Source organism: Aulostomus chinensis, chromosome 5 (genome assembly GCF_037954235.1).
Source record: "Aulostomus chinensis isolate RoL2024-O1b breed Wild chromosome 5, RoL_Achi_v1.0, whole genome shotgun sequence".
Lineage (NCBI taxonomy): Eukaryota > Metazoa > Chordata > Actinopteri > Syngnathiformes > Aulostomidae > Aulostomus > Aulostomus chinensis.
The window spans coordinates 10,875,720-10,899,909 of NC_141324.1; the positions used below are offsets into that span (position 1 = coordinate 10,875,720).

The 24,190-nt window shown below is 44.3% G+C and overlaps 1 protein-coding gene across 1 annotated transcript; it reads left to right on the plus strand.

The window, feature by feature from the left end:
• Positions 1–205: 205 nt before the first annotated feature.
• LOC147261173 (myosin-7-like) lies at positions 206–23,911 on the plus strand. Its single transcript, XM_086203102.1, has 39 exons — positions 206–254; positions 341–379; positions 455–667; positions 1,610–1,753; positions 1,839–1,995; positions 2,096–2,123; positions 2,939–3,041; positions 3,139–3,231; positions 3,303–3,366; positions 3,459–3,557; positions 3,654–3,757; positions 5,580–5,718; positions 5,798–5,916; positions 6,562–6,711; positions 6,828–6,998; positions 7,088–7,397; positions 7,510–7,589; positions 7,794–7,999; positions 8,093–8,216; positions 9,020–9,156; positions 9,237–9,492; positions 9,581–9,823; positions 9,928–10,104; positions 11,317–11,462; positions 11,558–11,648; positions 11,722–12,111; positions 13,528–13,654; positions 13,793–13,911; positions 14,001–14,197; positions 14,420–14,603; positions 14,673–14,838; positions 14,915–15,039; positions 15,121–15,429; positions 15,519–15,722; positions 15,866–16,162; positions 18,056–18,160; positions 18,339–18,434; positions 18,588–18,722; positions 23,810–23,911. The coding sequence occupies exons 3-39, from the start codon at positions 467–469 to the stop codon at positions 23,828–23,830; spliced, it is 5,817 nt and encodes a 1,938-aa protein (XP_086059228.1). The 5' UTR covers positions 206–254; positions 341–379; positions 455–466; the 3' UTR covers positions 23,831–23,911.
• Positions 23,912–24,190: the final 279 nt, after the last annotated feature.

Genomic DNA, 24,190 nt, shown 5'->3' on the forward strand with positions numbered 1-24,190 from the left:
TATGATTAATCACTGCACCACATGGAGCTCCTAATATGGCCTCGCTAGGAGACGCCGTCACTGATAAGACTCGGACCTGCTGATTCTTATATTGCTCTCCGCCACTCATTAACCCCTCCCTTCACTGACCCCCAACCCCACTCAGACACAATAACATTCCTGGGCCCCGAAGGCCCTCCATATTTGGCAGAGGGGCTTCCTTTATAAAGCGTACTGATGATGAAAGCCTCAATAGGTCACCATTCTATCTCAAGGTAGGTGTGAGGACGCAGCACTTTGACGCTGAACCGGGAAAGCCCAGCAGAGTTGTCTCACCAGTTGCTTCCTCTCCTTTCCTCAGGACCAGAACAGCTCACGCTCATCAGTAGGGGCTAGAAAGGTAAGAGCCACTGCAATATCGTCTTGGATAATACTGCATGTCATTGACTATTGCATTTGGATTTTTCTTCTGTAGACAGGGTGAAAAATGGGTGATGCTGCTATGAAAGAGTTTGGGGCTGCTGCTCCATATCTGAGGAAGTCAGACAGGGAACGGCTGGAGGCTCAAACTCGTCCCTTTGACATGAAGAAGGAATGCTTTGTTCCTGACACTGATGAGGAGTATGTAAAGGCATCCATCACCAGCCGGGAGGGCGACAAAGTCACCGCTCAGACTGAGAAGGGGAAGGTCAGTCAGCCTCCCGGGATCCAAGAGGCTCCCTACAGACACAGCTGAGTTGAAAGGAAAGATTCCCACCCCTCGGACCGACTCCTGAGCGCCAGGCGCTCTGCATCTAAGAGACATGCCAAAACCTCAGTGCTACTAACAGTTACTGGATGAGATATTATTCTGAACAAGCTGCCTTGAGTATTTTACACTGGTTCCACATTTCTTTAATCGTTAAGACTCAAATTTAATCTTTTGAAGTTTTAATTAAATTATCAACTGCAACAACTTTTCCTGCAGGAAATGCAATGCGAATGAGAAGCTGCAATCTGTGAGCATGAACCCTAACCCTGATCCTGACCCTGGCCCTTAGCCTGAACTTGACCCTGACACTAAATCTGGTAACAAGGAGGACAATGCATTTCTCTTGGACTGAGGAGGAGTTTCGGTTTAAATTCCCAGGACTGTCTGAGTTCTGCACACACTTGAATGCAAGATTAAAGAGCCAAACATTCTAAAATTCTTTGACATTCTGTTGGCTCCCATTGTAAGAAAATATGCCTGAATACTTTCAAAAGTATAAATGGTAGAAGTCTGAACAGCAACAGGATTCAAAGTGCTTGAAGATGTTACAGTTTTGATATTTGAAAGGTTTCAGTAGCTGAAAGTTTGGACTGGAAGATGCAAAACACAACAGCAGCAGAAGAACAAAGTTTTGGCTCTTGAATATTCGCTAATCCAAGTGTGAGCTACAGATGTAATTCCTCCTTTATTCAGAATACTCCTCTCACGCTGAGAATATCCCATTTTCACATGGACAGATTAAGCTAAGGGCAGCAATACAAATGCATTGTTGGTTGTGAGGGAGGTTAATACACACATACACACTCCTTCAGAAATCTAGCAAAGAGAGTTGGAGAAGTTTTACAAAATCCCTTTTGATGTGCTGTGTCATTTGTGCAGACCGTGACAGTGAAGGAGTGTGACGTACACCCTCAGAACCCACCCAAGTTTGATAAGATTGAAGACATGGCCATGTTCACCTTCCTGCATGAACCAGCGGTGCTGTTTAACCTCAAAGAGCGTTACGCAGCATGGATGATCTATGTAAGCCCGTGGTCTCATGGTTCACCTGCGTCCACAGACAGAGACATGTCAGCATGTGACAGCTCCATCCTCTCTTCTGTGTCAGACCTACTCAGGGCTGTTCTGTGTCACCGTCAACCCCTACAAGTGGCTGCCAGTCTACAACCAGGAGGTGGTTGTTGCCTACAGAGGGAAGAAGAGGACTGAAGCTCCGCCTCACATCTTCTCCATCTCTGACAACGCCTACCAGTACATGCTAACTGGTTGGTGCTAACTTTACTTTCTGGATGGTCACATGTAGTTGAGGTAGAAACATGGTGTGGGACCTTGATGATCTAAAGCGATCCTGTCTTTCTTCCCCAGACAGAGAAAATCAGTCAATTCTCATCACGTGAGTTTGTTTTTTGCACTTCTGCGCCATCAAATTGCTAACACAGAGCCTGTTGTAAGATAATAGGACCATCTTTTTTAATGAATACACAACCAATACGACCAAGAAGCCTTTAACCGAGTTCTTTTTTAGTACCCATGCTTTCATTTGTTTTATTGTCTCACCTCGTTTGTTTGTTTGTTTTGATTTACTGCAATGTGGAAATGAATTGTGTTTTATGTCTGTGAAGTACTTTGGAAACTTGTTTTTGAAAGGTGCTATGTAACAAAGTTTATAACAACAACAACAACAATAATAACAACAGCAACAACAATAAGAAGAACAAGCTCCTTTCAACGTCTGTGGGTTTGGTTAATACCTGACATGAGACCTGCAGTTTCCGCTCATTTAACACTTTAATTCTTTCTTCTGTGCGAGGGGCTCAGCAACACCACGGAGCAGAAGGATCCTACAGGGAGGCTGAAATACAGCAGAAGCAGAAGAAGCGTGACGCTTGTAGTGATCAAGTCCAGAATCTTATTCTTGCATAGCCAAACGTTAGCTTGTACCTCCAATAATTGATCAGGACAGTGGGGTTCATTCGTTAAGATCATTATTCGAAACAAAAAGTTAATGAAGTCTCATTTACTTTTGTTTTACACAGTTTACTTCTCATTGGTGAAGGGGAACTTTGGTGATGCTAAGTTCCTACTTCGCCTCCAAAAATACATCACCGCTCGATGACGTTTCAGTGGTGTAGCAGCAGAACAATTAAACATTGCAATCGTTTTTCATTGTAATGTACCAATGAAAATCTAAGTGTTTGCTTTCTTCAGTGGAGAATCTGGTGCTGGGAAAACTGTGAACACCAAGAGAGTTATCCAGTACTTTGCCAGCATTGCAGCAGGAAGTGGAAGGAAGGAAGTCTCAGACAAGAAGGTTTCACATCAGATTTTCGAATATGGAGCCTGCAGCGTCATACTGTTTTCTGTTTCAGAGTTGATGAAGCAACTGCTTTGCTAATTTACCCTCTCAGGGCACCCTGGAGGACCAGATCATCCAGGCTAACCCAGCGTTAGAGGCCTTTGGGAATGCCAAGACCATCAGGAATGACAACTCCTCCAGATTCGTAAGTCCAGTCTTTAGTAAAAGCCCTTCATGTTTGTTGTACAGTCTTTTAAATGTGATTTCTGTCCCCAGGGCAAATTCATCCGAATTCATTTTGCTGCCAGTGGAAAGCTGGCGTCAGCTGATATTGAGACATGTATGAAGTCTTTCACATATTTCATCTGGTATTCAGCAGTCATCACAATGCTCATTTTCCTGCCGAACTATTCAATCCAAATGTCTTTACAGATCTGCTGGAAAAGTCGCGCGTCACCTTTCAGCTGAAGGCTGAGAGAGACTACCACATCTTCTACCAGATTTTGTCCCAGAAGAAACCTGAGCTGCTGGGTAAACACGAACCATCATCCTCAGACCAGTGACCAGGACTCCCCGTCACTGCAGGCTTTATGATACCAAATTGTACGTTGTGGTCTTACATTTTAGAAATGCTGCTGATCACCAACAACCCCTACGACTACGCCTTCATCTCCCAAGGAGAGACGACAGTCGCCTCCATTAATGATGCTGAGGAGCTGATGGCCACTGATGTGAGTCAAAACAATATGTTTCAGCTAACAACATGCCTGATGATTGTCACATATAACCAGAAAGTCCATGGTGAGGAGGTCCTTGGAGTTCCAGTTTGTCTCAAATGTTCACTTGGATTGAAGGAAAGGAAAGATTTTGTTGGTCAAAGGTTAGGGTCACAGGCACACACAAAATTATTCTGAGGGAAGAGAATTTTGTTTCAAGCAGATAAATGAATGAAATGTATCTGTGTCTATATAACAGGTTGTTTCAGCTACAATGGGATGTTTCAGGTATAACAACAGGCTGTTTCAGCTACAACAGGCTGTTTCAGCTATAACAGCCTTTTTAGGCTAAAACGGGATGTTTCAGCTACAACAGGCTGTTTCAGCTCTAACATGTTGTTTCAGGTATAACATGAACTTTCAGCTACAACAGGCTGTTTTAACCTATAACAGGCTGTTTCAGCTATAACAGGCTGTTTAGGCTATAACAGGCTGTTTAGGCTATAACGGGATGTTTCAGCTATAACAGGCTGTTGGGGCTATAACAGGCTATTTCAACTACAATGGGAAGTTTCCGCTATAACAAGCTGTTTCAGCTACAACAGGCTGTTTCAGCTACAACAGGCTGTTTCAGTTACAACAGGCTGTTTCAGCTACAACAAGCTTTTTAGGCTAAAACGGGATGTTTCAGCTATAACACAATGTTTCAGCTATAACAGGCTGTTTCAGCTATAACAGGATGCTTAAGCTATAACAGGCTGTTGAGGCTACAACAGGCTGTTTCAGTTATAACAGGATGCTTAAGCTATAACAGGCTGTTGAGGCAACAACAGGCTGTTTCAGCTATAACAGGCAGTTTCAGCTATAACAGGCTGTTTCAGCTATAACAGGATGTTTCGGCTACAACAGGCTGTTTCAGCTACAACAGGTTGTTTCAGCTATAATAGGCTGTTTCGCCTACAACAGGATGTTTCAGCTATAACAGGGTGTTTAGGCTATAACAGGCTGTTTCAGCTATAACAGGCAGTTTCAGCTATAACAGGATGTTTCAGCAATAAAGGGATCTTTCAGCTATAACAGGCTGTTTAGGCTATAACAGGATGTTTCAGCAATAAAGGGATGTTTCAGCTATAACAGGCTGTTTAGGCTATAAAAGTCTGTTTCAACTGTAATAGGATGATTCAGCTACAACAGGCTGTTTCAGCTATAACAGGATGTTTAGGCTATAACAGGATGATTCAGCTACAACAGGCTGTTTCAGCTATAACAGGATGTTTAGGCTATAACAGGATGATTCAGCTATAACAGGATGATTCAGCTACAACAGGCTGTTTCAGCTATAACAGGATGTTTAGACTATAACAGGCTGTTTCAGCAACAACGGGATGTTTCAGCTACAACACGATGTTTCAGCTATAACAGGCTGTTTCAGCTATAACAGGCTGTTTAGGCTATAAAAGTCTGTTTCAACTGTAATAGGATGATTCAGCTACAACAGGCTGTTTCAGCTATAACAGGATGTTTAGGCTATAACAGGATGATTCAGCTACAACAGGCTGTTTCAGCTATAACAGGATGTTTAGGCTATAATGGGATGATTCAGCTACAACAGGCTGTTTCAGCTATAACAGGATGTTTAGGCTATAACAGGATGATTCAGCTACAACAGGCTGTTTCAGCTATAACAGGATGTTTAGGCTATAACAGGATGATTCAGCGACAACAGGATGATTCAGCGACAACAGACTGTTTCAGCTATAACAGGATGTTTAGGCTATAACAGGATGATTCAGCAATAACAGGATGTTTAGGCTATAACCCCTTTACACTGACCTAGGATGCCTTTGATGTGCTGGGCTTCACTCAAGAAGAGAAGAACGGCATTTACAAGCTGACTGGCGCCATCATGCATTACGGAAACATGAAGTTCAAGAACAAGCAGCGCGAGGAGCAGGCCGAGGCCGACGGCACTGAAGGTGAGGGGCGGCTCTCTGTCACCTGTCAGAAACATGTAAGTGTGACACTGAGAAATTTCATTTGCGTGGTTTTTCCCAGATGCTGACAAAGCAGCTTACCTGATGGGTATGAACTCTGCTGACCTCATCAAAGGTCTCTGTCACCCGAGAGTCAAAGTAGGAAACGAGTGGGTCACCAAGGGACAGAATGTCCAGCAGGTAAGAGGAGCAATGACGTGTCTGTGTCATTAACCTTAATATTTGAGTCCCTTTTAGGTCGACCTTGAACAGTAAATACTGCAGTATTTTTTTCAGTGCTGTCAAGCCAATTTGAGCTGTAGTTAGGCTGAGGCAGTCCCTCCAGGCCCAGAATAATGGGTTCTGACCCAGAGAACCACAGTTGCTATCCTGAAAGGCAAATGAAGAAGAGGACTGTGTAGCGATATTCCAGCACCGTGTATCAATCATCAGAATATATTGTGATGTAATCATAGCACGACCCATGTATACTACAGCAGCTATATTACTGTTTGAGTGACACAACAATTTATATGCATTTTTCTTTTGATATGATGTCAGTAAAATGTGATGTACGTATTATTAGTGGTATACTGCAAGTTGTACTTTCTGCTCTATTTTGAAGTTTTCTTTGAAGCATGTTGCGTATCAAAGTATGCATTAAATCATGTCAGTATATTGTGAACCATGTATCCTGAGACTTACCTTATTGGTGAGGTCCTTACCACTGGTACCTAATACAGAATGTGAATGTTTACATGGATGACCCTGAAAAAAAAGAAGTGAAAGAATGTTACAGAAGAACCACTGAATTCATGTAAATCAATGACTGGATTTCATTTCTAGGTCTACTATGCGATCGGCGCTCTGTCCAAGTCAGTGTATGAGAAGATGTTTCTGTGGATGGTTGTGCGTATCAATCAGTCTCTGGACACCAAGCAGCCTCGCCAGTACTTCATTGGTGTACTGGACATCGCTGGGTTCGAGATCTTTGACGTGAGTTCTTTCAATTATTTCTTGTAGAAGACGTCATTCTACTTCCTTGTTCAGGTACTTGCCCATAACAAAGAGATTACTGTGGAAATAAGTGTTGTGTTCTGTTTTCATGCCAGTTCAACACCTTTGAGCAGCTGTGCATCAACTTCACCAATGAAAAACTGCAACAGTTTTTCAACCACCACATGTTTGTACTGGAGCAGGAAGAGTACAAGAAAGAGGGAATTGAATGGACCTTCATAGACTTTGGTATGGACTTGCAGGCCTGCATAGACCTGATTGAAAAGGTGAGTGATGTGGCTGCTAAATGTCCGTACAAGAATGCGATGAATAACTATAAATATATTTTATAAGGCACATATTTTGTTCTCCTCAGCCAATGGGGATCATGTCCATCCTTGAAGAGGAGTGCATGTTCCCCAAAGCCAGTGATACCACCTTCAAAGCTAAGCTCTATGACAACCATCTGGGGAAGTCAGCCAACTTCCAGAAGCCCAGAATTGTCAAAGGGAAACCAGAGGCCCATTTTGCTCTCATGCACTATGCTGGGACTGTTGATTATAACATCAACAACTGGCTGGTGAAGAACAAGGACCCTCTGAATGAGACTGTCGTTGCACTCTACCAGAAATCTACTCTCAAGCTTTTGTCTTTCTTGTTTGTGAATTACGCTGGAGCCGATGCAGGTAAAAATACATGTAATGCACAATATTCACCTGGCTGACCACAGTTAGACTGAATAAATTCTGTTCGATCTATTAATGCGTTCTAATGGGATGCACACTTCACTTTTGCAAGCTGAGGGTGGAAAGGGTGGCAAAGGAGGAGGAACCAAGAAGAAGGGTTCATCCTTCCAAACCGTGTCTGCATTGCACAGGGTTAGTGTTTTCTATCTATCTATGTATCTTTCTATCTATCTATGTATCTTTCTATCTATCTATGTATCTATCTATCTATCTATCTATCTATCTATCTATCTATCTATCTATCTATCTATCTACATACATATATGTCATTGGTAGAACATGACAAATTCATCAAATCAGTACGATGTTAAACACTAAATGTTATAACCTCCACAGGAGAACCTGAACAAGCTGATGACCAACTTGAGGTCTACTCACCCTCACTTTGTACGCTGCATCATCCCCAATGAGACCAAGACTCCAGGGGCCATGGAGAACCCTCTGGTGATGCACCAGCTGCGCTGTAACGGCGTTCTGGAGGGCATCAGGATCTGCAGAAAGGGCTTCCCCAACAGGATCCTCTATGGAGATTTCAAACAGAGGTATACTTGCATGTCAAGTATTGTGAGTTTGATTTTATTCCAAAATTTGAAAACTACATATTCACAGATGATTGATTCTCTCCCACTTTGAAGATATCGCATCCTGAATCCTGCTGCCATCCCTGAGGGTCAGTTCATTGACAGCAAGAAAGGAGCTGAGAAACTTCTTGGGTCTCTTGATATTGACCACAACCAATACAAGTTTGGACACACCAAGGTAATTCACCAATGGTCAATCCAAAGCAATGCATGTGTATAATTACAGCAAATAAAGTATACAGCTTACGAGTTTGGTGATAAAAACAAAAAAGCAAAAAAACCAAAATTTAAAAAAGAAAAAAGCTAAATTTGGTTAACCAAAGCACACCATTTGAAAAGTATAAAAGTATTCTATTTGAGATGAAAATGATTCTGAAGAAGTACCCTTTAACAATGGTTTTGATACCTTCACAAAATTTTAGTTTGGAGTCATCAATGACACCCAGAGTTCTAGCATGGTCATGAGGGTATTGTGCCAGTTGCCTTAAATAATTTGCTAATCTCCCCCCTGCAGCAGGAGACCAAATAAAATCAATGTGGTCTTGTCATTTACCTGGAGGTAGAATTAAACCCCTTGGAGGGGGTCCAGGAGGGTTGTAATATTGCTATTGTCACCAGGTTGTAATTGGAAATAAAATCGGGTGTCATCAGTGTAGCAGTGGCAGAAGACATTGAGTTTCTTGAAGATGGAGCCTGATGGGAGCTTATATAGTGTGAATAAGAAGGGGCCTCCAGTGGAACCTTGAGGTAATCTACAAATGGATTCATCTTAAGAGTCCAGGAACCTTGGGGATGGAGACTCAGGTTAGGGTTATGTGTTGATGATGGAGCTGCTACCTATTGCTCCATGCTTCCATTACAATGAACCAAGGAACTTAGTCTAACACGTGGACCCATATTGGTACGGGGAGAGATAATCCTTCCACTCACACCTTCAGAACATGTGAAGCATCTGGTGGATTATATGGACATCCCCAACAGGTGTTCTTCAAGGCTGGTCTTCTTGGGCAATTGGAGGAAATGAGGGATGACCGTCTGTCACTCATCATCACTGGAATCCAGGCTAGATCAAGAGGTCTTCTGGCCAGAGTTGAATTCCAGAAGATTGTCGAAAGAAGGTAAGAAAGCCTTTAAAATGGTTTGAGGAAAAGTTGTAGGGATTGTTTGTGGTAAACTTTTAGTATTCGAACTTCAACAGGGATGCTCTACTGGTAATCCAATGGAACATCCGTGCCTTCATGGGGGTCAAGAATTGGCCCTGGATGAAGCTGTTCTTCAAGATCAAACCTCTGTTGAGATCTGCTGAGGCAGAGAAGGAGATGGCCAACATGAAGGAAGAATTCCTGAAGTTAAAAGAAGCTTATGCCAAATCTGAAGCCCGTAGGAAGGAACTAGAAGAGAAAATGGTTTCTCTTCTCCAAGAGAAGAATGACCTGCAACTCCAAGTTCAAGCAGTAAGTCTGATGTCAGCATAAAGCACAAACCAATGATGTATGGACGATCAACTTAATTTTGATTAACTTAATGACCATTTCAAATTAGGAGCAAGATAATCTTGCTGATGCTGAAGAAAGATGCGAAGGTCTGATCAAAAACAAAATTCAGATGGAGGCAAAAGCTAAAGAGCTGACAGAGAGACTGGAGGATGAGGAGGAGATGAATGCAGAACTGACGGCGAAGAAGAGGAAACTGGAGGACGAGTGCTCTGAGCTGAAGAAAGACATTGATGACTTGGAGTTAACTCTGGCTAAAGTGGAGAAAGAGAAACACGCCACCGAGAACAAGGTGTGAAAACTGCATTATTTCTAGGGCCCTCAATATCCAGTGTGTAAACAAGAAGCATGTTGGTTTGCCTTGCTTGTTTATAATACTCATTTCCTAATTTTCAGGTGAAGAACTTGGTGGAGGAAATGGCTGCCCTGGATGAAATCATTGCCAAGTTGACCAAGGAGAAGAAAGCCTTACAGGAAGCTCATCAGCAAACGCTGGATGACCTGCAGAGTGAAGAAGACAAAGTCAACACTCTGACCAAGGCCAAGGCTAAACTGGAGCAGCAAGTGGACGATGTAAGGGTTTTACTGCATGCATGTACTTCAAGGTTCCCCATTTGCGGCCCGTGAGAGGACGCAGACTGGCCAACACCAACTTGTGAGCAAAAAGGATTTTTTGGGGGAAAAAATTTGAAAAAAAAACAAAAAACCCCATAAGATTCCCTGCTTCAAATTCACATAAACATCTTAGAAACTGTGCGAAATAACATTATCACAGCCCCCCCCCCCCCAGCATTCATCTCCAAGTGGGTCTGAACCCCAGAATACACCTCACCCCCCACTTTCCACCTGACCTGCGCATGTGATTACGTAATTTGTGCGCGCATTCTTCATAATGCAGACAGATGCGACAGTAATGAAAGGAGAAAAAAGGAGAAAACAACAACAATGACTGAGTGGTGATCATGGCCAGCATTAAAAAATGACAAGTCGACCAGGAAAACCCTCAGTCCAGACCAGAGTGGACTGATGCATTCTGTTTTATTTTACTGGGCCGTGCCAATGCAAAGCCAACCTGTTTAATTTGCACAAGGACTGTTGCCATCTGTAAAAGGGAAAATCTCTACCGACACTTCATCAAGTTGCACGGCGATTTCAAAGCTAAGTTTCCTCCAACAACAGCACAGAGAAAAGAGGAAATAAAACGGCTCATAAAAGAATACGACAATTGTGTGGCTCCAATCAGCAAATTCACTTCTGCACAAGAGAGTACAACAGCTGCATCGCTGTGTGCTGCCTGGAACCTGGCCTAAGAAACCATTCATTGGTTCAGAGTTAATTAAAACTTGTGCTATTTGAATGGTTGGTGAAGCTTTAAATCACGATGAGAAAACCAAGAAAACTGTTGTGGAGCTGCTAAAACAGGTGCAGTGTCACATGACTCTGCTACAAGAAGAGTGGAGGTTTCAGCTGCTGAGTGCTTTTCCACGCAGCTCACTGATTTAAAAAATGCAGGAGCATTAGACTCTAATGATAATGTTATAATGCACTATAAATGCAGATTCAATGTTGGTATCTGCACTGTCACTGGAGTGGGGGTGCGGTGGCGCCCCCCTCCCTGCTGCCGCGTGCCCCACGGGTGCTGTGGCCCTCGGCTTGGTGCCCAGGTCAGAATTTGGCCCTTGGTGAAATCTTATTTGGGAACCCTGATGTACTTAAAACTCTATCATTTCCAGTTGCATGTGAGAGAAAGAAATGTAAAGTTATCTTCCATAAATGTCTATCTAGCTTGAAGGATCTCTTGAACAAGAGAAGAAGATTCGAATGGATCTTGAGAGAGCGAAGAGGAAGCTGGAGGGAGACTTGAAGCTGACCCAGGAGAGCCTGATGGATCTGGAGAATGACAAGCAACAACTGGAGGAGCATCTGAAAAAGTAAAGACTTCGTCTATGTGTATATTTCATGCACTCCAAAATCTGAAATATCAGAAATATCCTTGTTTTTTCTAATGCCTGTTATCTACTGACAGGAAGGACTTTGAAGTCAGTCAGCTCAATAATAAAATAGAGGACGAGCAGGCAATCGCTATTCAGCTTCAGAAGAAATTGAAAGAGCTTCAGGTAATAAATGAAACATTTCAAATGGGTAATAGACTCAGCAACAAGTAATTACTAAGAAGTTCGACCTGAACAGGCCCGCATCGAGGAGCTGGAGGAGGAGCTGGAGGCTGAGCGAGCGGCCCGGGCCAAGGTGGAGAAGCAGAGAGCAGACTTGGCCAGAGAGTTGGAGGAGATCAGTGAGAGGCTGGAGGAGGCTGGTGGAGCCACGACGGCCCAGATTGAGATGAACAAGAAGAGAGAGGCTGAGTTCCAGAAACTCCGCAGAGACCTGGAAGAGGCCACTCTGCAACATGAAGCCACGGCTGCCACACTGAGGAAGAAACAAGCTGACAGTGTTGCTGACCTGGGGGAGCAGATTGACAACCTGCAGAGGGTCAAGCAGAAACTGGAGAAGGAGAAGAGCGAGCTCAGACTGGAACTGGATGATGTGGTTTCAAACATGGAACATATCGTCAAGACAAAGGTTGGCTAAACCAATGTTCACTTTCTTTCTCACATTTACACAAGAGGAGTTTGAGCAGGGCAGCCCCCTCTGACACAAAGCTAGCAAAGAGGCATCTTTAGATTTCGTATAGTTTTATATGCGGGTACCTACATGGTCATCGTTGTTATTTGAGCCCACAGACAGTCAGCTGAGTTAGCCTCGTCGTCAGTGCTTCACAAACATATTAGACCACCTGTCATAAATATGAGAAAATCCAGAATTTGACGGCCGGTTCCACTGTGGGTGCAACACAGCTAGCATCAAATGTTCTCCAGCTTTTCTGTGGACATGAACATGAAGACGCTTACAAGGAGTTCAAACGCAGACCTGTCTGTCCAGAGAACCTTCCGCCAGTCACCAACCAGCCCGTGTTTCTGCTCCTGGCACCTCTGAGGCGTTTTTGGGTGTTTGGATCTTGGAAGCTGTTCTTCCCTCCGAGCTTCATTCTGTCAGGGTTAGGGTTAGCCCTTCCCCTCAGGGTTAACCCTAACCTGAGACGTTCTCAGACTGATCTAGAAGCTTCATCTCTGCCTGGAGAGCAGCAGGGGTCTTCCCTCTGTCTCCAGTGCTTCAGATCCTGAGGCGTCTGTCATCTGCTCCTGTTAACCTCCGTTTCCTGCTTCGTTCTTGGTGTGTTTGTGACTTCCAGTCTGAGCAAGTGACTCTGAGCACACTCAACCCCACTGAGACACTTTCTGTCTCCCCAGTATATCTCAGAGACCATCCGGCACCACAAAAGCCTGAACACAACTCTTTCATGGTTAGTCGGTTCTCCACGTTCACCCTTCCGAGCAGGAACCCCGGAATTTCAACCCAAATTCACTTTTTTATACCCAAACGTGAGCCGGTTCACTGGGCTTCTCTGAGGAATCAGAAATTTATCAAGCACAACATTCAACCACTGAAACTAACTTTTCTGTTCAGGAATGCAGGCAAACAGCTCCGTTTGATGTCTTACTCAAGAAATAATAATTACTATTTTTTCTATTTTTTTGTAAAACAGTAAATTATAAAAAAATTAATAATAATAATATTTTGCTCTTAAAAATATCATTTTGGTCAAACAGCTTCTACATACTGCTGTATTAACCATTACAGTAACATAAAAAAGGATTTTGTTAATGACCAGCGCTGCTAATTAAGGGCAGCTGTGGCATAAAACTCCCACTGGGTGGCGGTCTAATAAATTTGTTCAGTACTGTTCATCTGAAGACAGCTGTCCTGAGTCATTTCCTAGTTGTGAAGCTCTTCACGTAGCTTCAGATACAACCCATACAAGTGATACACGCTGTTCGATACGATGTCCTGTGGGAACTAACGATCCACCTGAGACTGTCAGGACTGCTACTTTCTAGGGGAATGAAGAGCACCCTGATGTGATTCATCTGATTGCAGACAAATTTGGAGAAGACCTGCAGAACTGTGGAAGATCAGATGAATGAATACAAGACCAAGTTTGAAGAAGCTCAACGCTGCATCACTGACTTCAACATGCAAAAAGCAAAGCTTCAAACTGAAAATGGTAGTTTTTGCCTTGAAAAAGTTTTCTCCATCTTTTAACAGTAATGTTCTGAACAATTTTTAAAAATCGGTGAGTGACAAATGTTAGTTCTTTGATCAAATAAAGTTAAAAACATGCTGCATCTGTCCAAAACTCCAGGTGAGCTCTCCAGGCAGCTGGAGGAGAAGGACTCGCTGGTTTCTCAGCTTACCAGAGGAAAAATGTCCTACACTCAACAGATTGAAGATCTGAGGAGACAACTGGAGGAGGAGACCAAGGTGATGAGTGACAGACATGGATAGTCATTCGCGGCAGATGTACAATATAGAATCAAAGTAATGCTCATTCATGTACACCTGTCGATCAGGCCAAGAGTGCCCTGGCCCATGCAGTGCAGTCTGCTCGCCATGACTGCGACCTGCTCAGAGAGCAGTATGAGGAGGAGCAGGAGGCCAAGGCTGAGCTGCAGCGCAGCATGTCCAAGGCCAACTCTGAGGTGGCTCAGTGGAGAACCAAGTATGAAACTGACGCCATCCAGAGGACTGAAGAACTGGAGGAGGCCAAGTAAGACTGTTTGAAAAATCCTAAAGAAATTTGTAATTCCGAAAGAGAAAATCTATTTCGTCTGGCAGATCAGCTTTTTGTTTGTGTTATGTTCCAACTAAAATGTAAGACGAACAAAAAGTTTGTTTGTTAGACGACTGAGCAGCCAGTTGTAGTTAAAATCATTAGGGTGACTGACACAAGCAACACTGCCGAAACATGGAATTTTTTTTTTTTTTGAAGGAAGAAGCTGGCTCAGCGTCTGCAGGACGCCGAGGAGGCTGTAGAAGCTGTGAATGCTAAATGTTCCTCTCTGGAGAAGACCAAACACAGACTGCAGAATGAGATTGAAGATCTCATGGTGGATGTGGAGAGGTCGAATGCTGCTGCTGCTGCTCTGGACAAGAAGCAAAGAAACTTTGACAAGGTGTTAATCTCATTCTTGTTATTTTCAAACAAGGCACAATTGATCATCTAAGACATGGACTATTTTCAGGTTGTGTCTGAGTGGAAGCAGAAGTATGAGGAGTCTCAGTGTGAGCTGGAAGGCTCTCAGAAGGAAGCCAGAGCTCTGAGCACTGAGCTCTTCAAACTGAAGAACTCTTATGAAGAATCTCTGGATCATCTGGAGACCATGAAGAGAGAGAACAAGAACCTTCAGGGTAAGATGGTCTGCTAGGTTCTGCATTATAGACACTGTCCAAGGCCATCTTCATCACAGTGCTTGACATTCCACAGAGGAGATTTCTGATCTCACTGAGCAACTTGGTGAGAGCGGGAAGAATATCCACGAACTGGAGAAATTACGGAAGCAATTGGAGCAGGAGAAGAATGAGATCCAGTCTGCTCTTGAGGAAGCTGAGGTAAAGGTCCTCATTGATGAATACGTAGTGTATGATTGAAACAAGGTACTGCCATGGATAACATACCTCCTTCTCCACCAGGCTTCATTGGAGCACGAGGAAGGAAAGATTCTGAGAGCCCAGCTGGAGTTCAACCAGATTAAAGCTGACATTGAGCGTAAACTAGCCGAGAAAGACGAGGAGATGGAGCAGTGCAAGAGGAACCAGCAGAGGACCATCGACACCCTGCAGAGTTCTCTTGAGGCTGAGTGCCGCAGCAGGAACGAGGCCCTCCGTCTGAAGAAAAAGATGGAGGGCGACCTGAATGAGATGGAGATCCAGTTAAGCCAGGCCAACAGGCAGGCAGCTGAGGCCCAGAAACAACTGAAGTCCGTTCACGCACATCTGAAGGTAAAGTGGGGAGAGAAACTGACCTGCTATGGACGGTTCCAATTCAGAGTGATGCTCAACATTAATGAGGTGGATTTCCTCCCATTCAGGATTGCCAGATTCAGCTGGATGAGTCTGTTCGGGCCAATGATGATCTTCGAGAGAACATTGCCATTGTGGAGAGACGCAACAACCTGCTGCAAGCTGAACTGGAGGAACTGAGGGCTGCTCTGGAGCAAACAGAGAGAAGCAGGAAACTTGCTGAGCAAGAGCTGCTGGATGTTAGCGAGAGGGTGCAGCTACTGCACTCCCAGGTCGGACACAGAGAACACTCTCAATCCCACTTCACTCTCAGATGGTCTTGGATATTGTAAAGAACTCACAAGTTCTACTTTTCTGAAGTTCAGCAAACATATTTTCTCTGATTCTTCCATCTGTTGTCCTAAAAAATATCCAGAACACGGGTCTGATAAACCAGAAGAAGAAACTGGAGGCTGATGCGTCCCAGCTTCAGACTGAGGTGGAGGAAGCAGTTCAGGAGTGCAGGAATGCTGAGGAGAAGGCCAAGAAGGCCATTACTGATGCTGCCATGATGGCAGAGGAGCTGAAGAAAGAACAGGACACCAGCGCTCACCTGGAGCGCATGAAGAAGAACATGGAGCAAACCATCAAAGACCTGCAGCACCGTCTGGATGAAGCTGAGCAGATCGCCATGAAGGGAGGGAAGAAGCAGGTGCAGAAGCTGGAGGCCAGGGTGAGTTTTCCCACTGTAGGAACAAGATCAGCTTCATATTTATAACACTGCGGTCTCTTTTTGTGGCCACCATCATGCTGTCAGTACATGTACATACATGTATTGCATACATCTATGACTCTCCAGCAGACATGAAGCAAAATGTTCATCCTGTTGCCACCTTATACACAAAAATCATTACAATTTAAAGACCTTCTCGCTCTTTTTTATGCTCTAAAGAATTCTACAAATCAACAATTTCATGTGGCAGATGCTTTGGTCCAAAGTGATGTACAACACAAGCAAGAATTTAGACCGGAGGGAAAAACCTTAGTAAGCACAACAAAGTGCTTCAACTTTGATTGGCCACAGGTGCTGCCATCCAGTGGCAGAAGAAGGGACAGTTTTTTTTGTTTATAATGCAACCACAACTGACCACAACCAACAATTCCACATCAACAGTATCTTCAGTATCCACCACTGTCAGTGCTGAGTGTTCACTCAGAGCCGGTCTCTGACCTCCTGACTCGGTCCACCCTGAGGACCAGGAGGAGGAGGCTCAGGTTTGAGGGCCTCGTGTTCCCTGAACAGTTGAGCCTTCCAACGTTTTTCAAAGGTAAAAAGGGGCTCTGAGGGTCGTATGGAGTTGGGAAGTACATTCCACCATGAGGGACCAACAGAGGAGGAGTCAGGCTAGAGACTCAGAGCCACGATGGGCTGGGAGCACCAGCCTTCCCTCACAGTCAGAGCATAGCGACGACAGGGCGCGTAGACCAGGATGACGGGTCCAGGTAGGCAGGAGCCTACCTACATCTCAGGGATGTTTAGGCCAAGTAGTCGATAACCACTGTACATGTCCAAAAACAGCTTGTACGTACAATTGTTGAAACAAGTTGTTTTTTTTTAAACGCGATCACAAATTAAGAGTAACTACCTTTTGAAAAATACTTCCTTTTCAATTTTATTCTGTGTGTAGTAATGTTACATTTATTATGCTCATTATGCACATACATAATAGACTGTGAAGGAAAAGTCATGGTGCCACCGCAATGACCAAAGTTAAGATTACAATAGCATAGCGACTGGATTCAGCTACGGATGCCTCAGCAGAGTCAGACTGACAAGAATTATTTAAATCACAATTGAAATTATAATCTAATAACAACAACAAGACTAACCCATCCATCCATCCATCCATCCATCCATCCCTCCATGTTCCCCCTCTTCTCCTGTTCAGGGTGATGGGGGTGGAGCCTATCCCAGTAGCCTTCCCCCTGGACAGGTCACCAGTCCATGGCAGGGACTAAGCCACTAAGCCACACCTACGGTCAATTTAGAGTATCCAATATCCATCATGCGTGGCTGGGAGAGCCAATGGTTGTCTGTCTGTATGTGTTGGCCCTGCCATGGACTGGTGACCTGTCCAGGGGGAAGGCTGCTGGGATAGGCTCCACCACCACCACCCTGAACAGGAGAAGAGGGAGAACATGGAGGGATGGATGATGGAGGGAGGGATGGATGGGTGGAGGGATGATGGATGGATGGATGGAGGGATGGATGGATGATGGATGGATGGATGGATGATGGATGGATGGGTGGATGATGGATGGATGATGGATGGATGGGTGGATGGTTCAGGCTATGTTCATACATAGTTTAAGCAGAGTCAGTCTTCACTTGTTTCTGTCTTATATTCTTCAGATTTACGTATGTATATTCATTTCTGTTATATTTTATATTTACTAGGACTTCATGAGATATTTTACTTTAAATATTGCAAAAAAGATGAAAGATTGATAATAATAATGGTAATAGTTACTTTATTCATACAGCACCTTTAGAAACTAGACACAAAGTCACAAAGTGCTTTGACACAAAGCAACAGCTGAATGTTCAAGCAACTGCTGTTTTCAGGTGAGAGAGCTGGAGAACGAGGTGGAGTCTGAGCAGAAGAAGAGCAGCGAAGCTGTGAAGGGAATCCGTAAATATGAGAGACGCATCAAGGAACTCACTTACCAGGTGTGAACGCTGTCATACAACAACACCTGGTGTGTGTGGATCAAGAAAACTATCAACTCTGATGTACCACACCCAGTGTTTCCCACTCTTTCTTCTTTGATCAAAGATCAAGGTGCCAAGTGAAGAGAGGTGAACACCCATTCATGGAATTTTTCTCTTTTTCCCTGCACTTTTACAGACTGAGGAAGACCGCAAGAACATTGTGCGTCTGCAGGATCTGGTTGACAAACTGCAGCTGAAAGTCAAAGCCTACAAGAGATCAGCTGAGGAGGCTGTAAGTGTGTCAATGTGTTTTCTCATCTTTGCCTGTTTACAAAATTGGGTCTTGTGGAGGCTAAAGTCATCAGAATAGCTCCAAAACACACTCCCCCAGGTACACAGTGTCTTAGTAATGTAATTATGTGTAATTATGTGGTTAATTGTGCAGGAGGAGCAGGCCAATACTCATCTGAGCAAGTTCCGTAAACTGCAGCATGAGCTGGATGAGGCTGAGGAGAGAGCCGACATCGCTGAATCTCAGGTCAACAAGCTGCGCGCCAAGAGCCGCGATGTCGGCTCAAAGGTGAGAGGCTGATCTATACCTTGCGTTAAACTTCATAGAAACTCCCCAGGCCCCTTTTTACAATCATTGTTCTATGCGTTTGTTCTAATTCTTTACCTATTCAGAACATATAATAATACTGCGTTCAAAATAGTGTTTTTGTTGTACAACAGCATGTTAGCATGTCAAGAATTAGGTGTTTTTGTAGTCCCACAGGAAGTTAGCATATATTGGCTAATGCATCTTTGCACTCTAACAAGAACTTGCTGTGTCAGGAATCACTTTTTTTTTTTTGTGGTACAGCTGGAAGTTATCATGCGAGCGATGGGTAATTTTTGTAGTTAAACAGCAAATGATCACATCAGGGATGAGGTATGTTTCCAGTCCAATAGGAATTGGTCACCTCATGATTCCTCCACCAACAGGAAGTGGTCATCTTGCTCCATGTCATTGTGGGTGATTGAATCAGGAAATCAGCAAACAAAAGTTGATGATCTTCCAGGTCCAGTTCATGAAGATCATCTTCACGAATGAACCCTCTGATGATGCTGGAAGCCTGGATGCTACGGTTAGCAGTGCTAAGCTAATGTTAGCCTACGAAGGAGCTACAACAGGGTCACATGACTTCAAGGTCACCACCACTAAGCTGCAGGCTTCCTGTGTTTCCCCTCATCAGGGGAAACACAGATCATGCAGGCCACCTCTGTAGGCTCCTCTAGACTCTTGTTAGCAACCCAGGGTTTTAAGACTCCACCACTCCAACATCCACCAGTCTGGTGTTTACTGGTGGATCTGATGTAGAACTGAACCTCCAACATCCACCGGTCCGGTGTTTACTGGTGGATCTGATGCAGAACTGAACCTTCCAACATCCACCTGTCTGGTGTTTACTGGTGGATCTGATGTAGAACTGAACCTTCCAACATCCACTGGTCCGGTGTTTACTGGTGGATCTGATGTAGAACTGAACCGTCCAACATCCCCCAGTCTGGTATTTACTGGTAGCTCTGATGTAGAACTGAACCTCCAACATCCACCAGTCTGGTGTTTACTGGTGGATCTGATGTAGAACTGAACCTTCCAACATCCCCCAGTTTGGTTATTACTGGTGGATCTGATGTAGAACTGAAGCTTCCAACATCCCCCAGTCTGGTGTTTATTGGTGGATCTGATGTAGAACTGAAGCTTCCAACATCCCCCAGTCTGGTGTTTACTGGTGGATCTGATGTAGAACTGAACCTCCAACATCCCCCAGTCTGGTATTTACTGGTAGCTCTGATGTAGAGCTGAACCTCCAACATCCACCAGTCTGGTGTTTACTGGTGGATCTGATGTAGAACTGAACCTTCCACCATCCACCGGTCTGGTGTTTACTGGTGGATCTGATGTAGAACTGAACCTTCACCATCCACCGGTCTGGTTTGTAACTGGTGGATCTGATGTAGAACTGAAACTCCACCATCCACCTGTCTGGTGTTTACTGGTGGATCTGATGTAAAACTGAACCTCCACCATCCACCAGTCTGGTGTTTACTGGTGGATCTGATGTAGAACTGAAACTCCACCATCCACCGGTCTGGTGTTTACTGGTGGATCTGATGCAGAACTGAACCTTCCAACATCCACCTGTCTGGTGTTTACTGGTGGATCTGATGTAGAACTGAACCTTCCAACATCCACTGGTCCGGTGTTTACTGGTGGATCTGATGTAGAACTGAACCGTCCAACATCCCCCAGTCTGGTATTTACTGGTAGCTCTGATGTAGAACTGAACCTCCAACATCCACCAGTCTGGTGTTTACTGGTGGATCTGATGTAGAACTGAACCTTCCAACATCCCCCAGTTTGGTTATTACTGGTGGATCTGATGTAGAACTGAAGCTTCCAACATCCCCCAGTCTGGTGTTTATTGGTGGATCTGATGTAGAACTGAAGCTTCCAACATCCCCCAGTCTGGTGTTTACTGGTGGATCTGATGTAGAACTGAACCTCCAACATCCCCCAGTCTGGTATTTACTGGTAGCTCTGATGTAGAGCTGAACCTCCAACATCCACCAGTCTGGTGTTTACTGGTGGATCTGATGTAGAACTGAACCTTCCACCATCCACCGGTCTGGTGTTTACTGGTGGATCTGATGTAGAACTGAACCTTCACCATCCACCGGTCTGGTTTGTAACTGGTGGATCTGATGTAGAACTGAAACTCCACCATCCACCTGTCTGGTGTTTACTGGTGGATCTGATGTAAAACTGAACCTCCACCATCCACCAGTCTGGTGTTTACTGGTGGATCTGATGTAGAACTGAAACTCCACCATCCACCGGTCTGGTGTTTACTGGTGGATCTGATGTAGAACTGAACCTCCACCATCCACCGGTCTGGTGTTTACTTGTGGATTTGATGTAGAACTGAACCATCAAACACATTAAGATCGGACAACGATAGCTTATTTCTGGGTTCACTTTGACTCATTTCGGGTTCACCCGAAAGATGATGAAGGTAAATAAATACAAGCAGACTTGTAGAGCAGATTGATTTTCTTTTGGATGAATGTGTTTTATTTAGCCAGTTAAAATGAGTGTATTGGGCGGCCCGGTGGAGCAGTGGTCCTCACTGTGGCCCCCAGCAAGAAGGTTGTGGGTGGAGCCCCGGCTGCAGCACGGGGTCTTTCTGGGTGAGTCTCCATGTTCTCCCTGTTCCTGCGTGGGTTCTCTCTGGTACTCCAGCTTCCTCCACAGTCCAAAGACATCAAGAGGGGACGAGGCTGATTGATACTCTAAATTGACCGTAGGCGTGGCTGGGAGAGCCAGTGGTTGTCTGTCCATATGTGTAAGCCCTGCCATGGACTGGTGACCTGTCCAGGGGGAAGGCAGCTGGGATAGGCTCCACCCCCACCACCCTGAACAGGAGAAGAGGGGGAACATGGAGGGATGGAGGGATGATGGATGGAGGGATGATGGATGGATGGAGGGAGGGATGGATGGATGGATGATGGATGAGGGATGGATGGATGGATGAATGGATGGATGGGTGATGGATGGATGGATGAGGGATGGAGGGATGGATGAATTGATGGATGGAAGGATGATGGATGGATGGATGGATGGATGGAAGGATGGATGGAAGGATGATGGATGGATGGATGGATGGATGAATGGATGGATGGATGGATGGAAGGATGGATGGAAGGATGATGGATGGATGGATGGATGGATGAATGGATGGATGGAAGGATGGATGAGTGCAGATTGGTTTGTCGTACTGTAAATCCTTCCAAACTTTCACATTATAGAGGTTCTTTCAGTACCATTTTCCATCTTGATAGAGATTCTGGTTCCTGAACTACAAGTATCTGCTGATACCCAGGACCAATTGGATACCAGTGCATTAGAATATATTTCTATCCAGTAATATCATCATGAAGCGCTGTAAAGTACTAGCCCTGTACTGATGTGGTAATATCTGTCTACCTTTGAAGAACAAATGCACACAATTAAAGCCACTGAGCTTCTTTAGGTTCAATCTGACAAGCAGTCACTCCTGAGGAACAGCACAAATTGAGGAATTGATAACTGATCCTCACTTACCGTGAGCAAATGTGAGTGGAGCCACAATCCAGACGGATCGAAGATTCTTCTCCTGTTACTGTCATTTCTACAACTGCAGTGCAGCCGCGACTTCAGATAAAGACATAAAAATAGACAGTGAGGGAGTACGGTGGTCCGATCAGGACTCCCTCAGGTCTCAGAGCAGCTTCTTGTCTGGAATTCCATTCAGCAGAACCACCATGGTTTCCTCTCCAGCAGCTCCAAGTGGAGTAGCATTGACAACTACAGTTTTAGTTCTGCTGCTCGCATGGACGTGTGTGAGAGGATGTCAGCAGCCTCTCCGGTCCTGACATGACATCATCACATCAAGAGCAACCAGGAACCAGTCAGCTGTTAGGAGGACGGCTGCTGAGCGGCGGCGCGTAGGTGTCAAAAGCCTTGTGTGTAACTCTTGCTGCAGGAGTTTTCTTCCAAGATTAATCGTACATTTGTTCACCTCATAACCTGCTCATATGCTTCATTATTTTAACTTTCAACATGTTCAACTCTACGCTGCTGCTGTAAAATAATGAGTGATGGGACATAAGAGAAGACAAAGTGATCTTGTGGGATTGTGGGTAAATAACACACAACAGTTAAGGACATTTGGAGTTCCATATTTTTTGTTTTCCAAGTGTCATTTAATGTGTTAATAAATCAAGAAATGGTGCCGTTTTTTTCCCATTATTTTTTAGGACTTTTTTCTGAGTTCTTTTTTTGGACCAGCTGGTGAAGGGTACCTGACACCTGATGCTTTTTCACCTGAGCTGTGGGACCTGACTCTGAGACCTGAGGGTGTCCTGACAGGAACGCCGTAGGTCTCCAGGAGTGTAAGCTAGCAGAACAGCCAATGCTAGCTGCTTCTTCTTCACTGCTCGAATACAGGAGTTGCAAACCCAACTCCTGTGGTGGTTTTTTAAGGCAGCTAACAATTTTTTTGTTTGGTCAGCAACTTTCGGCAGCGCTGCCAGGGTTAGCAAAGTTCTGGTTCTAATAAAATAAATTTTTTTTTTCTTGTAATAAAAATGTAGTGCCGGGTTGGCAAAGCCGAAAGTGCTCACTGATGCAATGACAGAATATCTGTTGGAATCAATGGCATTTCCAAGAGCAGTATTACAATCAGAAGAACTCTACTTTGAATACACAGTCTTGTATGCATTCACATCAATGGCTCATCAACTGCAATACAATTTTAAATCATATCAATGTTAATGACATCATATCTATAAACATGCCAAGCACATGTTGGATGGCACAGCAGGTTCGCTCTGATGTAAACATAAATACACTTAGTCAGACCTGAGTTTGTGTCCACTTGGATCAGGTTTAGAGTCGAGATATCATCACACACTCACACACACACACACACAAAATGTCATACATACATGATTCCATCAATATAACATTCACATGAATGTCACAAGTGTATTAAAGTGAGCATGAACCATTTCAGAACAGAGGAGCTCTGCAGTACAACTCCAACATCTTGTGAGACTTCTCTGTGTTTTTCTTCCTTACAGAAAGGACTGGATGAGGAGTGACATCACTGACCCTCTGAGACCTTCTTGCTTCTTCAACTGCTCTCTGTAGATGTTTCCCTGTAGAATAAAGCAAACCTGCATTAAAATGAACGTGAATTTGTTTATTTCAGGCAATTAAAATCCCCTGAATATTTTCATCAGAGGGAATACTGGTACATTGTTCAGTAAGACTTGTCTGTTTGATCATGTCAGGTGGATTGAATAGTCAGCATTCCCAATCCTGGTCTCAAGTATGAAGGTGACTGTTGCTGGGTGACCAACATTTCACACAGTTTAGTTTCCAGTCTAGTCAGCAACCAACAAGGAGGAGGCCTGAATGAATGAGGCTGAGAGGTGAGGTGGTCTGATCCACAGCATCTC